Below are 15,462 nucleotides of genomic sequence, written 5' to 3'. Positions count from 1 at the left end.
AAGGGTATGTAGGGGTTATGTACATGACTCTAGATATACAGCAACATTTATTTTCACATGACTCTTTTCTTTATTTGCAAATGCATCTTTTCTTTTTGTTCTATTTTTGCATGTGTATGGTAGAGGGAATTAGGGTTTTGTGTGCTTGTGAGAGGGGTAGGGTTTATAGTTTAGGGATGGGGAAAAAGTCTACATTTTATGTACAAATAATATGGGACAGAGATGAAAGCATGACTGTGAATGAAAGGGGAAAAGAGGGAAGGGACCAAATGGGACAAAATCACTTGAAACAGTCACAAAACCCTAGCATTTTACAAACATTAACAAGCAGCCATATAAGTCTTTTCATTCGCTTGATGTGAGGTTAGAATCATAGCATACAAGCTTATTTTCACCACCAATATCAACAACCATGCATTAAGTGCCTACCTCGAGCAATGTAGATGAGTTGAAGGGAGGTTGAGAAAATTTGGTTGAAGTTTGATTGCAGACAGCTGAACGGGTCGCGCAGGCTCCCCAACGGGTCACGCACCGCCCAACAGGTCGCGCACAGGCTTGAACGGGTCGCGCCCCTGCTAACTGCCCGAAATCACTGTGTTTTTGCCTCTTTCGCCTATCACTCTCTCACAATCTCTCTTGCAAGCTTTGAAATGCACAATGAGAGTGAAAGGAGGGAATATTACCTTTTATAATCTTCATTTGAAAAAATTTCATCCATAAACCCACTTTATAAAGTCTATTTTGACACTTTTTAAAACACTGATTTTCTTGGTTTCCTTTATCCTGAAGTTGACTTTTTGAGTGCTTTGACCTGATTCTTTTTGCAGGTAGATCATCTGAAGGACTGTGGCAAGAGGACCAGGGTTGTTGCTGCTTTTTTGAAGACATTTTGGAAATTTATTCTTTTTACAAATTTATCATGACCTTGGCTTTAAAAACAGAGTTTTTAAATCCAAGGTTAGAAATGAACTGTACATGATGAAAATATCAAAGAAACATGTTTACCATCCTCCCTCTAGCTTGCTGGTCACTCAAGGACTTTCAGAGACATGACCTTGCCAAGACAAATGACCAAAACCCTAGACCTAGAATTTTGACACTAAGACCAAACAAGAGCAGCTTGAAAAACTCAATGACTGATATGACCTGATCCAGCAAAGCCAAGAGGGGTATGAATAGACCAGCTCCTCCATCAGGGTTATGGCATGCCTAACGGATGCAAATTTTGACACTGATGAGACACCTACTAATGCAAATGCAAAGAGCTTTGATCACTGATGGAGGGCTTTCAAGACCGACACTAACAGCCTCTACGCTGCCTCTTCCCGACTCACCCTTGTGGATGCAGGCACTGCGTTAGCCTTCCCTTGTTGTTGCTCTGCTAGAAACAACTTCTGTCATCTCGGGACAATTGTTTTCTACTGCTATTGCTCTGCTCGGCTAATGTCCTCAGTCCTCTTGTGATCTGCAATCACCCTCTGATACCATGTTGAAGTTTCTAAGTCTACTTAGTTAGAAATCCTCCATGCACTTTATTTGATTTATTCCTACCTACTTGCTATGTTACTTAACAAGTTATTTACAATGTAAATACTGCAAATGAACACTAGTGTATGCTCAACATATTACAGATCAACAACTAAAGGAAATAAAAACAATCACACCATATGAAACCATTATTTTTGGACCAATGTCCCTGGAAAAACCCAATGTGGGAAAACTGGTGCAACTATCTGAGGGTTTTCTTATTAAGCAATATCAGAGTACAATCTTGGTGCCGAAACTGGCCTAGCCAATAAAGAATTTCGTTGGCAATAATACCTCTCAGTTTGAGACAAATCTCCTAGCTGAAACCTCGGATAATCCTTTCGGCAGCTCCTCAGCACCAATCTACCCCAGAAACCCCAGTGTCAACCTTTTCTGGACTGCGTCAGCCCCTCTCTGCCCAGCGCTGGCCCTGTGTCACCCCGGATGGGTCTGCGTCAGCATTAGGAGGCCCTCCATTAGCCTTCTGGCCCTCTGCGTCAGCAACGCTGGTCTCTCTGAGGCTCTGCACAGCTCCCGGCTGCCTCTGCATGGCTCTGCATCACTCTCTCCGATTACTGCGCTGGTCTCCCGACACTATCTTTGCCTCTCTGTCTCTTTGTATTCAATGCCCCTTAGCTGCAACTCCCGATCACTAATTCTATCTCTCTTAGCAAACCCCGCTTTAGAGAATAGAATGACTGATCACTCTGGTGTATTCTCCAAGTGACCCTCAAGCCTCCTCTTATACTTTTCTTGTTGAGATATCAACGGTCGAGATTAAGTCCCTAATCAACGGCTAAGATTAGATTTGGCTTGATCCATGTCTTTTAGACCATTCTAATACAGTTTCATATTAATCCTCATTAATATTTTATTTTCCCTAAGTTTAGATTTAGGGACTCCATTAAAAATATTAATTATTAATATATCTTGAACTGTTTAGAATCTGCCCAAACCCTTTTTGGGTATTGGAGATCTCATGTGCCCCAACCTCTCCCCCAAATTTTGCAGCTAGAGCACATCTAATGCTACACCAAATCAACAACAAGCACAATCCTCCTCTTCAAGTCGACCTCCAAATGAATGAAAGAACTCATGTCGGCTCACCCTATGTAGACATACCTATTCGAAATGATATGTCAGCGTATTTATATGGACCAACAACTATAAATAGGCGTAAAGGGTCCTTGCATTAGGACAATGAGAATTTCGCATATATCTCTGTAGTCTCAGATGGGTCGCAACAAAATGAAGTTTGGATGTATCTCTCTCTTAGATTTCGGGTGGATGGGACAGAGATAAATTCGGATGCCTCTATGATTTCGGTGAACAGTGGAAGAAGACAAATTCAGATGTTTCTCTGTGGACAGTGGCAACGAGAAGTCTGAGATTCAGATGACTGTTTCAAGAGAAGAAATTTTGGTGCCCTAGACAGAGTAACACAATTCAGTGAGAAGTCTACTCCTGTATTTCACAGTGACAAGTCTACAGTTTGGTGAGAAGTCTACTTTGTAATTCGGTGAAAATGAGTTTGGTCTACTTCAGGAATTCGGATCACAAATGCAGTGACTCGTTCAGATCTTAGAGAAGAGAAGAATTCGGTGCCATAACAGAGTTCAGACAACTGTTTTAGTGCTATTACATGAAGGAGATCTCAATGTCAAAACAGTGATAAGATCTCAGTGATGACAACATATCAATGCTAAAAGGACAAAGTGGAAGACGAGTCAAGAAGTGTGACTGTCAAGAGGACTTGTATCTTGGTCTTGGAATGGAAAATAGGTCAAGGGTCTTGGTCTTTGTATTCATCAATTGGAATCTCTATAAGAAGAATTTGTGCGAGTTTTCCTCTGAAAGAGTGAGAGGTTTTGGCCCTAGCTGATAGCCTACATTCTGTGTCTCTTGTCTATCTATGTTTATGCATTAGCAGCTGTTTGATGAAGAAGAACACTAATAACTTAAGCAAAGAGAAGATCCTAATCTAATGAACTAAAAGGCACTTGCAAGCAGTTCATAAAGAAGAGAAATCACCTAATTCATGATGCCCTAGATTTCTCAACACAACTGTGGGGCTGACTAGGCAAAGGTGATCCAGGTGCATCTTCCTCATCCAATAGGTGAATCTCGAGCACTCTCTGAACATCTCTGGGGATCCATGGAGTGGTGTTTACTGATGTGGAGGCCCATGGCTCTCAACACACTCTACATGTGCCAATTTAGCCCTCTGGAGGGTTAGGACCCTGTATAGGGAGACCAAACCCAAAATGGAAACCATATGCAATTTGCATAAGATCCAATGCATCCCCTGGCCTTCCAGTACAACAAGTCATCAAAGGAAATCGAGTATACAAACCATGGACAACAGGTGGACACTTCATAATGGCATGCTCTTCCATAGTGGGCTTTGGCATGTGCTAATGTCTCCAAGCTCCAAATGGGGTTAACCAACTATCCTATTAGGTGGTTTCTACCTTTAAAGGAGATATTATGTCCAAGGTACATCCTTCAAAGGGTGGTGGCATGTGATAAATAGATGAATGGAGTAGAGAATGAAAAAGGACAACCCTCAACCACATGTTGGGGTACTAGGGTAGTTAGAAAAAGGGAAGCCCACACTTGGGTATATAATGTATAGGAGGGAGCAATTGTGGTACATGAGGTGCCTCGACCTTGATTTTTCCACTTTTCTTTGTATGCGTTTTTACTTTTATGATTTTTCTTTGATTAATTGCTCGAGGCTCAAGGGATAAGAGCATGATGTGTAAGGTATAAGAGTGGATAACCCCTTTAGGGTAGGGTGGTTCATTGCCTACCAGGGGTTGGGACAATCATGGATTCCTAAATGATAAAAGAGGCTCATCTAGGGCCTATAGGAACGAGGGTGATGGCCATGATAATGGGGTAGAGCTCATGTATTGGCTTTTGCTCACATACTAAATGTCTTTGTCCCGACCATCTTTTGCATTTTGTGGTACATTTTCCTGTTGAATGTGGCCAATTATGCTTTTACTTTTCTTTTCAGTTGCATCAACCTTTGGGGCATCGTTCTAGGTTCGACCCAAGGTGTGGGCAAGGGGAAGGGGAAGGCTAACCCTATGTGGACCCAGGTGGGAGGAATGATGAATGGGGTTATAATGAGCGGAAGGGGAGTGATATATGTGGATGAGGGAGTGGGACCACGCAACCAAAATCAGGGTTTCCCATGAAGTACCATCCCTAAAGCCCAATTGTTAGTAAAAGAGATCTCATGGGATTAAGGTCCAAGGTTAACATCCAAAAGAGGTCTAGGGGACAAGAGCACAGACCTAACCCACTCTTTCCGCCGAATCCCCCCATTAATCCATGCCCAAATGTTTCCATGATAAGTAAACTACAATACTCAATTACCAAATGACAAGGCATACCTTCAAGTTTGGGAGGTCCACCTTCAAACATACGTCCATGATAGATGGGTGAGGGACCACATGGCTGGCTCAGGGGCCGGAGAAGTGGCACAACGAACTAGTTGGTGGTTGCAAGGGACTGCTGGCTGTCGGCTGAGGACCATCTTCTAGAATTTTTTTCTATGGATATTACCCACAAAATGGTGGGTAACAAGTCTTAGGGCACCAAAAAGACAAAAAAATGGCATTAAACCCCCACTACACGAAAAATAACAGCCAAAAAAAGTCAAATTTTGATTGCATTATTTGCAATGAAAAATGGCAGTAAGAGGGTGCATAAAAAAGTTAAAAACAATAATGGAACTTGCTGTCCAAATATGGACAAAACCCTTGCATTGGTTCATTGGCATGAAAATCATAGCAAATGACAAAAAAACAAAGGAGGAAAATGTTGGTAGGAAAAGAGGCAAGCAAGCATAAGCCTAAATCTATGAAAAAAATTATTAGCATAGGGGTTTTTAAGAACATACCTGTGAATGCAGGAAATGAAGTTTGTCCAACTGATCTTGAATCTTTGATCCACGATTTTTTTTTTGGTTGGTGATAATATTGGCTGTTTGTTCCTCGATCCCTCCTTGAAAATCACCACAATGCTCTTCCCCTTCCTTCTCCAAGACCAACAAAGCAAAATGACGAAAAAACCCCAAAAACTGCTTTTGGAAGCCGTGGACCTGTGTGCCCAGCGATAATTTCTATAGTGGCGTGATATTTTCGCGAAATTTTGGCAATATTTTGAAAATATCATGATATTTTCAGAAGGGAAAAAATCACAATATTTTCTGCGCTATTTTTCATAAGCCGGAAAATATCATGAATTTGGCGAAAAATCGTGAAGTTTCAGCGATATTTTCCACACTTGATGGCATCCTGCATTGATCATCCTTGACTCATTTTTTCTCTTGTCTTGTGTCTTTTATCTTCTGTATATTCTCACAATGTTTCCTGGCATTGATGTGGGATGTTATTAACACCACCGTGTTCAACATTCAGACTCATTAGCCCTCCACTTATCCTCATCCTGACTCTGGCTTTTGCTTGTTTTCCAAGTGTTCCTGATTATTAAGTTAGACTTTTGTCTTGCATGATTTAGTTTATATTTCTTAGCTTGGTAAAAGAGCAATGTGCATGGTGGTATTCTTCTGACAGTTGATATCTTTTTTGGGATGAAACAGGGTTGCTTTACTAGCATTTCATTTGGCATTAGTGGATGAACCTCGGGATGCCCTTGTTGTGACATCCTTTGTCCTTTCAGTTCGTAATGGTGGAAATTTAGAGAAAGCAGTGAATAAAGCGAGAAGAATTAGCAAAAGGGCTAATAAATTTGATCCTGAAGTGCTTGATGCTGTGGAAAACGAGTGTGATGAGTCACTGATGGAGAAGGTATTAGATTTAGCATTGGCGGTAAAATCATCTTTAAATGCAATGGTTGATGAATATGTTGTCTCTCAGGCTATGTCAAAATATCCTCAGGCACCATTTTCTGATCTGGTAAGTTCACTTCTATGTTTTCCTTACATAGGGCTTTTCATTTTAACTTCTCAGTTCAGGTCATTGGAAAAATTTAATTTGGAGCTATCTGAATTATTTGGGTATTACTTTGAAAGTGCATGTGCTTACAGAATCCATACATTGCATGAAATCTGTCTTCAGATTGGTAGCTGTCTTGTGTTATCCTGTATTTCTCTGTGCAACATTTTGTTTGTTTGTTTATTTATTCTCTTAGAATCTTTGTTATTCAGTCTTAGTTTCTTTTCTTTAATCACAGTGATGGAAAATTTGACCCTGACATTACTTGCAAGTTGCCAAGTACTCTTTTAAGTCATTTGAATTCACTATCTTCCTTATTGATCTTTCTTTCAGTTTAAACTGACTCTTAAAAGTTTTCATAACATGTTGAATATATTACTTCTTGGTCAGCCACCAATTAACATGCAGATGCCAACTGCCCTGCTTGGACATGATAAGGATTTGAGAACTATTTTATTCATGTTGCAGGTCTTCATATCAATACCAACATATTCAAAGGTATGGAACATCTTCAATTGTGTTGAAGGCCACCAGGGTGATGTCAAATGCAAAAAAGGTGTGAATATAAATTACAAATTTTTGGTAGATGGTGAGCTGGAGGAGATTCGATATGTTTTTGCAAAAGTTGTAATAGATACACTGTATTTCACTAATTTAGATGAAGAAAAGGATCAATACCCATCCTAAGTATTTTAGTAAATTTCATTATAAGTTTTCAGTTTTTAAATCACTAATCACTTCTGCTCATTTGGTTGACTTTGTTGTTTTTCCTGCATGCTGTTCGCTTGTCATATATTATTCATCTAGATGTATTTCTGAAAGAAAGTAGTTTATATTCCTTTCATTTTTACGTTTTTATTCATGAAGAGTAGCTGAGTTGATTTTATATGAAAGTGAAGCTTTTATCTTTTGAGTGAGTGAGAGAGAGAGAAGTATTTGCGTTGAAGAAACGCTTCCAAGATGCACAGATTTCACTACAAGAGAATATGTGTCTTTTCACGATAGCTATTTACAAAGTACAGTGAATATGGAAAATTTGCATTCTTAGCTATTTTCAGCTTTAAATCAAAGAAAAGAAGAGGCTAGGCCATTGAAGGCATTCTTTTGGTCTAGTATGTTCAATGAAATGCTAACAGCATAAAATTTAGATAGTTGTCATTGGCCCTTAAATCATTAGACAACAATGGTTGGGTCATGTGTGACATTCTTGTCATAATATTCTTAATGAAATTTATATGGAAAAAATTCCATAGTGAAATTTTGATTTGTTGTTTTTATTTAATAACCAAGTAAAATAGCAGCGATACTGCATATTCCCTGCCTTCTGAAAGAATTGAAAGAATGTGCTTATGATTCTTCTAAAGAATTGATGCAGTGGGATTACACAGCATGTATGCTATTATTAAGCATAGTAAATACAAAACACAGGAAGTCAGGACAATATCATGAAAGTTTAAAAAGACGAATAATAAAAAATATAATTACTTCACATCTAAGTTACCAGGATTCGATACGGATTCGGATCCGGATCCGGATTCGGATACAGATCCGCTAGTTTTTTGAAAAGCCAGGATCCGGATACGGCAAGTACAAACAATATGAAATATTTTATAATTTTTAAAAATTAAATTTATATAAAAATAAAATAAAAACATATGTTAATTTTTAAATATATAATTTTTATATAGAGTACCTATAAAAATAAATATTAGATATATTAGATAAATAGTATCAGAATTAATATATTATTTATAAATATTAATTAAATTTGTATAAAATAAAAAAATTATAATTTTTGTTTAAATTTTAAATATAAAACTTCTATATAATATTTTTAAAATAATTATTAATTTCAGATGGAAAAAATAATTATTAATTTAATATATTAAAATTAATGTATCATAATATTGAAACATTAATTACTAGTTATTATATTTAAATTAAATAAACTTACTTTATGAAACTTTTAAAATAAACCTATAATTTAATAGTTATTATATTTAAATTAAATGAAGTTACTTTATAGAACTTACTTCATCAAACTTCTAAAATAAACATATAATTTAATTAGAATATCCCAACATCAGTATCTTATAATCTTGAAATAAAGTTTATACAATGGTTAACGGCAGGTTTATAATCTTGAAATTAATGTACTCCCTTGTTAATTATTCCCACGGCTGATTTTTCCAATATAGCGTTATTCATCAGCTGACATTTTCTTTCTGGAATTCTGCGTTGAGATATAATTTGAAAATATGTGCTGACGTCAAACCATGTTACACACAGATTAATGAACTCCGGCACGGCTGATTTTTCCAATATCGGGTTATTCATCCACTGATATTTTCTTTCTAGATTCTGCGCTGAGATATAATTTGGAAATATGTGCTGACGTCAAACCATATTATATACATACAAATGTTGGGCGGGGCGGATCTTCGTGGATCCGGATTCGGATCCGTCTCTGATCCGGGGATCCGCGGATCCAGCCGCTGGGCCTGAAGGATCCGGTAACATAGCTTCACATAGATACCAATAATGCTTTCGTTTAAAGTGAAGATTCTATTAACTTAGACCTTACATAAATTTAATTAGAAAAATATTATGCAAGTTGGATTTTCAAAGTCATCAATGCCAAATATATCTGAAAACCTGAAAGTTGAAGTTAGGATCTAGATCCTAATGCTACTTTTCAAAGGGTCTTCCTTCAATTAATGGAATCCCACTGTTAGCCAATGATTCTTTCTAATTCTAATTCACAAGTAAAATACAAAGAGTAACTGAGATTGCAAAGATCTTTACACCTGAACTGGATCAACAGTGATAACCCTGTGCCTGATCATGGATTTTCAGCAAGCTATTTGTATTCATGGTGGGGGGTGCAAGAAGTTCAAGAGCAACAAGAGATAATTCTAAATGTGCTCACTCAACCCACATGCGGAGTAATTTGAGCTTGATGTTGAAGGTATCCACTCAATCCTATTGGGGAGTAATTATGGGCCTCATGATCTCCGGACCATTTTCCATAACGTCAACATACCTGACCAAGGGAGAATGATGTTGATTTGTTGTTTTTATTTAATAACCAAGTAAAATAGCAGCGATACTGCATATTCCTCGCCTTCTGAAAGAATTGAAAGAATGTGCTCATGATTCTTCTAGAGAATTGATGCAGTGGGATTACACAGCATGTATGCTATTATTAAGCATAGTAAATACAAAACACAGGAAATCAGGACAACATTATGAAAGCTTAAAAACACGAATAATAAAAAATATAATTACTTCACATAGATACCAATAATGCTTTCGTTTTAAGTGAAGATTCTATTAACTTAGACCTTACATAAATTTAATTACAAAAATATTATGCATGCTGGATTTTTAAAGTCATCGACGCCAAATATATCTGAAAACCCGAAAGTTGAAGTTGTTAGAAGGAAAAGTAACTAGGTTTGGTTTTCATTATGACTTGTATCTATGAAGAAAATTGTTATTCCTTGCATCATGGGTTTCATGAGCAAGATGTGTTTACCATAGATCAAAGACTTCTTGATGTCTTTAGGATTTTGTATGTTTCATCGTAAGTGTTATGAAAGTCATAAGGTCAAAGGTTAAGCTCCAAGATCAGTGCCACTATTATCATGCAAGACTGCTCTACAATACGCAGTAAACCTCATTGATATGTCGGCCCAGAACTAAGGCACTCTTGTCAGCTTGGTATATGATCGTTGACTCATATATATAGGAGTTAACGTAAGGTCAAAAGGATCATCTTCGGAATAGTCTACGCATCAGAGTCATTGATAAAAGGAATGCATACATTGTAGGTATCTCGGAAGCATCTCAGTCTCGGATGTTTGGTCTCGATATATAAACATGTCTTCGGAACAACCTTCACATCATAGCTAAGTTACTCGGATTCGGATACGGATCCGCCGGTTTTTTGAAAAACCAGGATCCGGAAACGTCAAGTACACACAAATATAAATATTTTATAATTTTTAAAATTAAAATTTATATAACTAGCAATTGTCCCAAAAGGTACAAAGAGAGGCCGATAGGATTATTAAATTGAAATTGTTGAATTTTCTAGAAGAGTTAATTGGTTTGTGGAAAACCTTGTTTTCTTGGACTGGATCATTGTGCAATTACTTTTCTTTAGATGTTTTGTTTATATCTATATTACAAGGAACACATTGAAAAATCAAGAGGTTAAGTTAATTACCCAAAATCAAGAAACCTCTATAAATGGCCATTATAAGTGGATTTCTGGTGTCAGTGGCTTTCACAAGCTCAAATTCAAACGTCCACCACATATTCAAACGTCCCAAGCATTGACACATGCCAGTTGATTCTCGCAATTTAATTATAAAATCACGTCAAAACGTACGGGGGGATTAAGTCTGCAGAGATACGGCTAAAGAGTTGGCCGCAGGTAGTTTTAATTGGTGTATGGGTATATAATTTAATACTAATCAGTGCTTGCCAAAAGCGAGGGAAGAAGAAGAACAACAACAATTGGCATACCAAAGAAACGATTAACTCTAGGCCAAGAGTGACATAAAAGAATGGGAAAAGCGATTAAAATATCTTCAAGAGTGACATAAAAGAATGGGAAAAAGCAGTAAAAATATCTTGCCATCCCATGGAGCGCACAATAAAACTCAAAGGTGAAAAGAAGGCAACTCAACCGATATTTGGAAACATGATCGTCTAGTGATCTGAAACTTGTATGGAATTCATTTATGTGATATTTCCTCCTGGATTTCTTCCAACATATGGCAATACACACCATTAATGTTAAAGCGATCATCAAAGATCATCAAAGCTCCGAGTATCGTTATTCCAAGAACAATTTTCACTTTGGCATTTTTTAGATTTTGATTGAACGGTACATTCCCCTTTATGCATACAGAGGTAGCGATTACCAAAGAATCTGCAACGCATTGAAATAAAAGTATTTTCAATAAGCCTAAGATTATATGGCCCTTCAACTCTTTAGGTATTAGCATTGTCTGCAGAATACATTGCACTAGTTGGAAACAAAATACAACGAAAATTGCTGATGAATACCAAAATGAAATATCAGATTGCATGAGTTTCAGCGAAGGCTTGCGGAGAAGTTGTACTGGAATCTGCACCATAACGCTAAACACGATTGTTATACAATTTTGGTAATGGAAATCCATTTTATTTTGAATAATTGTCACAAAAAGTGCAAAGAGCAACATACAACTCTTTAAGGTTTTTTAGTTCTGATAGCCAATCTGGAACTATGCCATTCACGTTGTTGTTTTGTAGATGTCTACACAACCAGTGAACAAATACTCACAACTTTCTTTGTAATATTCGTGCTCTTTTTCCAAATATACATAATTGGCTAAAGATCAAATGACCTAGAAAGTGGAGGTTTATGTTTAAAGAAAATACTTACGTTCTCTCCAGTATGGTTAAATTGGAAAGGTCCAGTCAGATGGTTTTGTTAGGTGACCTGCTAATTTCAACACATTAAAATATTCAAATGGAAGCGGCACAATCAGATTTTATTTTAACAACCAAATACTTTTAACCCAAAATTAAGAATCCTAATCAACACAATTTCTATTTTATTTTAACCCAAAATTAATACCATTGTTATGAATTTTTAGTTTGTACGCACAACCCTCCAGCCAAAAGTTGGATGTAGTCTAGTATATATGTATATCATAGACTGTATGTTGATAATATTATCTGCAGTTTCACCATGCATCAATATGGAATAATATATGCAAATTTAATAAACTCCACTGCGACACTTTATACTTGCAGTGCTGTTGGTGTTTTTAAAATATGAACTTTTCAGAAAGCATTCTAACAGGTAAACAATAATAAAACGTGTTACATGCCTAAGCACTCCCTTCCCTGTGACAAATCTAAAGGTGACATTTAAATAGCTGGTCCATTATTTCATAACCAAGGGGTCTGATACACCAAATTTGGGGTAGAGTACGTATGCCTTGGTAAACTTAGCAGTCAAATTGCTCTGCAGAAGTGGATCTCTTGTCGCACAAACAAGGGATTTCATACACCAATTTAGTGTCTGGCTTTGCTGTGACCTTAAAATTACATTATTATTATTATATGTGTTTTCTCATCTAAGCAATTTTCCATTATAAGCAGACAACAATGAAGAGTAGTTTCTCTCAAGTGGTTTGAATGTCGAAGCTGTGAAATCCTTTTAAGATCGTGCTGCATTGAATACAAGAGCCGTCATCAACAGAAGGCAACCTATCAGCTTTCCATGGAAAATTCTTGTGATTAATCTGCGAGGTTTCTTTAATGGTGATTTATTCAATCCTGAATATGAAACCGAGTTAGTTTTGAAACGTCCATATGAAGAAATCAAACATAGAGTATTATCAAATTACTTCTTCCGACAGAAATTGGAAATCACAAAGGTTACTTTGTAGGCCTAGTCAGTTGATTGCAGGTAAATTAGTATTAAAAGACACTAAAGGCACTTAATTAGGTTAACCATTTTTAAGCAGATGCTTGAAGTCAAATCATTCTCAATGATTCTATAAATAGGAAAATTCAGAAAAAAGTATGAAAAAGAAAATCAGGAAGCTTGGTAGTAATCTTACAGGAATTTATCTGTGTGCTCAAGCTTTCGACTTCCTTCAATGACAGACTCCTTATCTTGAACTTCATAAAGACCAGACTTATCACGTGGAACAGGGATGTTCCATTTTCGAAATGATGCAACTAACACCTGGGCTATCCGGGTCAAGGGACTGCCCCCTAGCTTTTGATGTCGGTATAAACGGGTACCTGAAAAGAAGCTGCAGACCGCTATTCCCATGGCCACAGTAGGAATTCCAAAACCCCACCCCCAACCAACATTCTCTTGGACCCAAACAAGAACACTAGCTGCAACAAGAGCACCAATGTTAATTGAAAAATAAAACCAGTTGAAAAAAGAACTTTTCTTTTTCTTTTCTACATCATCTGTCTCATCAAACTGGTCTGCTCCTAACGATGATACGCATGGCTTGATACCACCAGTCCCTAGCGCAATAATGTAAATTGCCAAAAAGAAAACACCAGTTTGAGTCGTTGTTGCATGGCAATTAAGGTCTGAAGCTTTGCAGGGAGGCTTAAGATTAGGCACAGATGCAGATATAGTCAACAAGGCCATTCCCTGAAAATGGACAAAAATATTCTTCAACCAAAATGTGTTGCAAACAATGTCAAAACATGATAAATTGACAGAAAGGTGTTGAGAGAATTTGCTTCTAAATATGTTACTATTCATTTCTCAATTAACAGAAAAACTTGATAGAACAGCAATGAACTTACAAAAAAATACACAATAGAAAATACAGCAATTGTTTTATAACGTCCCCAGTATGCATCAGCCATAAAAGCTCCAATCAAAGGAGTTATGTAACAAGTTCCAGACCAATTTGTGACATTATTGGCTGCAGTTGAATTGTCTTGCTTGAACTTATCTGTCAAGTAGTTCACCAGATTTGAAATGAATCCATAGTATGCCAATCTTTCGCAGCACTCATTCCCTGTAAAATAAATCCGTTATGGAGACCATAATCCAATTGAAGGTATATAAATATAAAATAAGAGTGTTTCCTTGCCCAAATTTCAAAACCAGTTCTGTAATTACTAGTTATTTTCTGGTTAGTTTGTCAATAAATATGTGGGCTAACTACTCGTTGAGAAAGATATTAGTATGCTGAAAAGAACATTTTGACATTTAAAGGTCATCACATATACCCAAAATAAATGGACAAGCCTTCCAGTTCCCCGAATTGTTCTTGACTGAACGTTTTCCATGAATATCTACAGACCCATCTTGAGTGTACTCATCATCAAGATTCACTGAAGAGTTCATACTTCTTATTGGTCGAGTGTTGACCTATAACATAAAAACCAATAAAATGTTAGCAAAGAATGAAAGAACAGGAATTATATTTATTTATAATTACTGGATAAACAGTTCCATAAAAAAAACCATGACAACTCCGTATCATACATTTCACGTAGTTACACCAGGCATACAGATTTGGCAAGCACACACAATAGTTTAAGTCATTGTGCAAAACGTTTCACTAAAAGGGGATCAGCGTTATGCTTCAGCTCAAGATGTGTTTACTAACTACATCCCCAATTTGTAATTTAATTATTTATGAAGAGAAATAGGGAACTGAATATTGGGAAACAACTTTGGCTAAGACCACAAAGATAATACATTGCTAGCTCAACGTTACCAGAATTCAGATGCAACAACGTTGATGATTGATCCCTCAATATATGACCATAAACTGGCCTTAATACAATATTTCATTCTGGGACATATCAATGGGTCAGCAATCAAAGGAACAATAGGAAAGAAAACTACATGAGCATTGAGAATCATTAAGTAATTGTAGATAAGCATTAAAAATTTATTTAAAAAAAAACATTCTTAATGTTACCTGCCCATAACTCACACATCAAGAGATTTTTTCATCGAGCTTTCCTCTGATGATACAATTGGTTTTATTTGATCCTCATTTCTCTCAGAAATCGACAAATTATAAACAAAGGAAGATAGCAGAGGATCTGGTACTGCACTGTTAGCAGCCACCCCACGCGAGGACACACCTCCCAGAAGTGGATGCAGCTGCCCCTCCCGAAGCTCTCTACTCAGAAAAGACAGTGTGGAATTAGGTGGCAACCCTAAACAAAGATTAATGGTTTGACTGTGGGAGTCACTTCTGGAGGTGGACAGAGCCTGATGAATCAAATCTTTTCTTAAGATTTTGCCCGTGGGGGACTTGGGAATTGAATTGACAAATGCTACTCGACGTATCTTCTTGTATGGTGAAACCTGCACTCAACCATAGCAGATATTTTCTCTTGGAAATTAACATCTTCAACAAAAGAAAACAAAGTTTAGGTTGAGACAGAGTAAGGAAACATA

At 37.0% G+C, this 15,462-nt stretch overlaps 3 protein-coding genes across 7 annotated transcripts in view; 1 reads left to right on the top strand and 2 right to left on the bottom strand.

Moving 5' to 3' along the window:
• LOC149203172 (uncharacterized) overlaps positions 1 to 7,253 on the top strand; it is a 276,002-nt gene extending 268,749 nt beyond the window's left edge. For 4 of the 5 annotated variants that reach the window (XM_089403351.1, XM_089403350.1, XM_089403352.1 and 1 more), the window contains 2 exons: positions 6,143 to 6,458; positions 6,966 to 7,253. In XM_089403351.1, coding sequence (XP_089259477.1) covers positions 6,143 to 6,458; positions 6,966 to 7,184 — 535 coding nt within the window. In that variant the 3' untranslated portion in view covers positions 7,185 to 7,253. The remainder of the gene's footprint in view (positions 1 to 6,142; positions 6,459 to 6,965) is intronic. The other variant, XM_089403354.1, reaches the window with a different exon arrangement.
• Positions 7,254 to 12,967: 5,714 nt separating this feature from the next.
• LOC149203171 (protein NRT1/ PTR FAMILY 8.1-like) lies at positions 12,968 to 15,054 on the bottom strand. Its single transcript, XM_089403349.1, has 4 exons — positions 14,975 to 15,054; positions 14,274 to 14,415; positions 13,842 to 14,059; positions 12,968 to 13,683 (listed from the first exon to the last, which is right to left on the bottom strand). The coding sequence occupies exons 2-4, from the start codon at positions 14,389 to 14,391 to the stop codon at positions 13,123 to 13,125; spliced, it is 897 nt and encodes a 298-aa protein (XP_089259475.1). The 5' UTR covers positions 14,392 to 14,415; positions 14,975 to 15,054; the 3' UTR covers positions 12,968 to 13,122.
• The window catches only part of LOC149203170 (uncharacterized), a 59,989-nt gene continuing 59,512 nt past the window's right edge, over positions 14,986 to 15,462 (bottom strand). The window contains exon 11 of the mRNA XM_089401787.1: positions 14,986 to 15,369. Within this exon, the coding sequence (XP_089257913.1) occupies positions 14,986 to 15,369 (384 nt within the window). The remainder of the gene's footprint in view (positions 15,370 to 15,462) is intronic.

This window comes from Pinus tabuliformis, chromosome 2_1, assembly GCF_031772625.1.
Source record: "Pinus tabuliformis cultivar Carrire ecotype Pingquan chromosome 2_1, CPIR1, whole genome shotgun sequence".
In the NCBI taxonomy this organism is placed as follows: Eukaryota; Viridiplantae; Streptophyta; class Pinopsida; order Pinales; family Pinaceae; genus Pinus; species Pinus tabuliformis.
The sequence above is the reverse complement of the archived record's forward strand: the minus strand, read 5'-3'. Positions and strand labels throughout refer to the sequence as shown.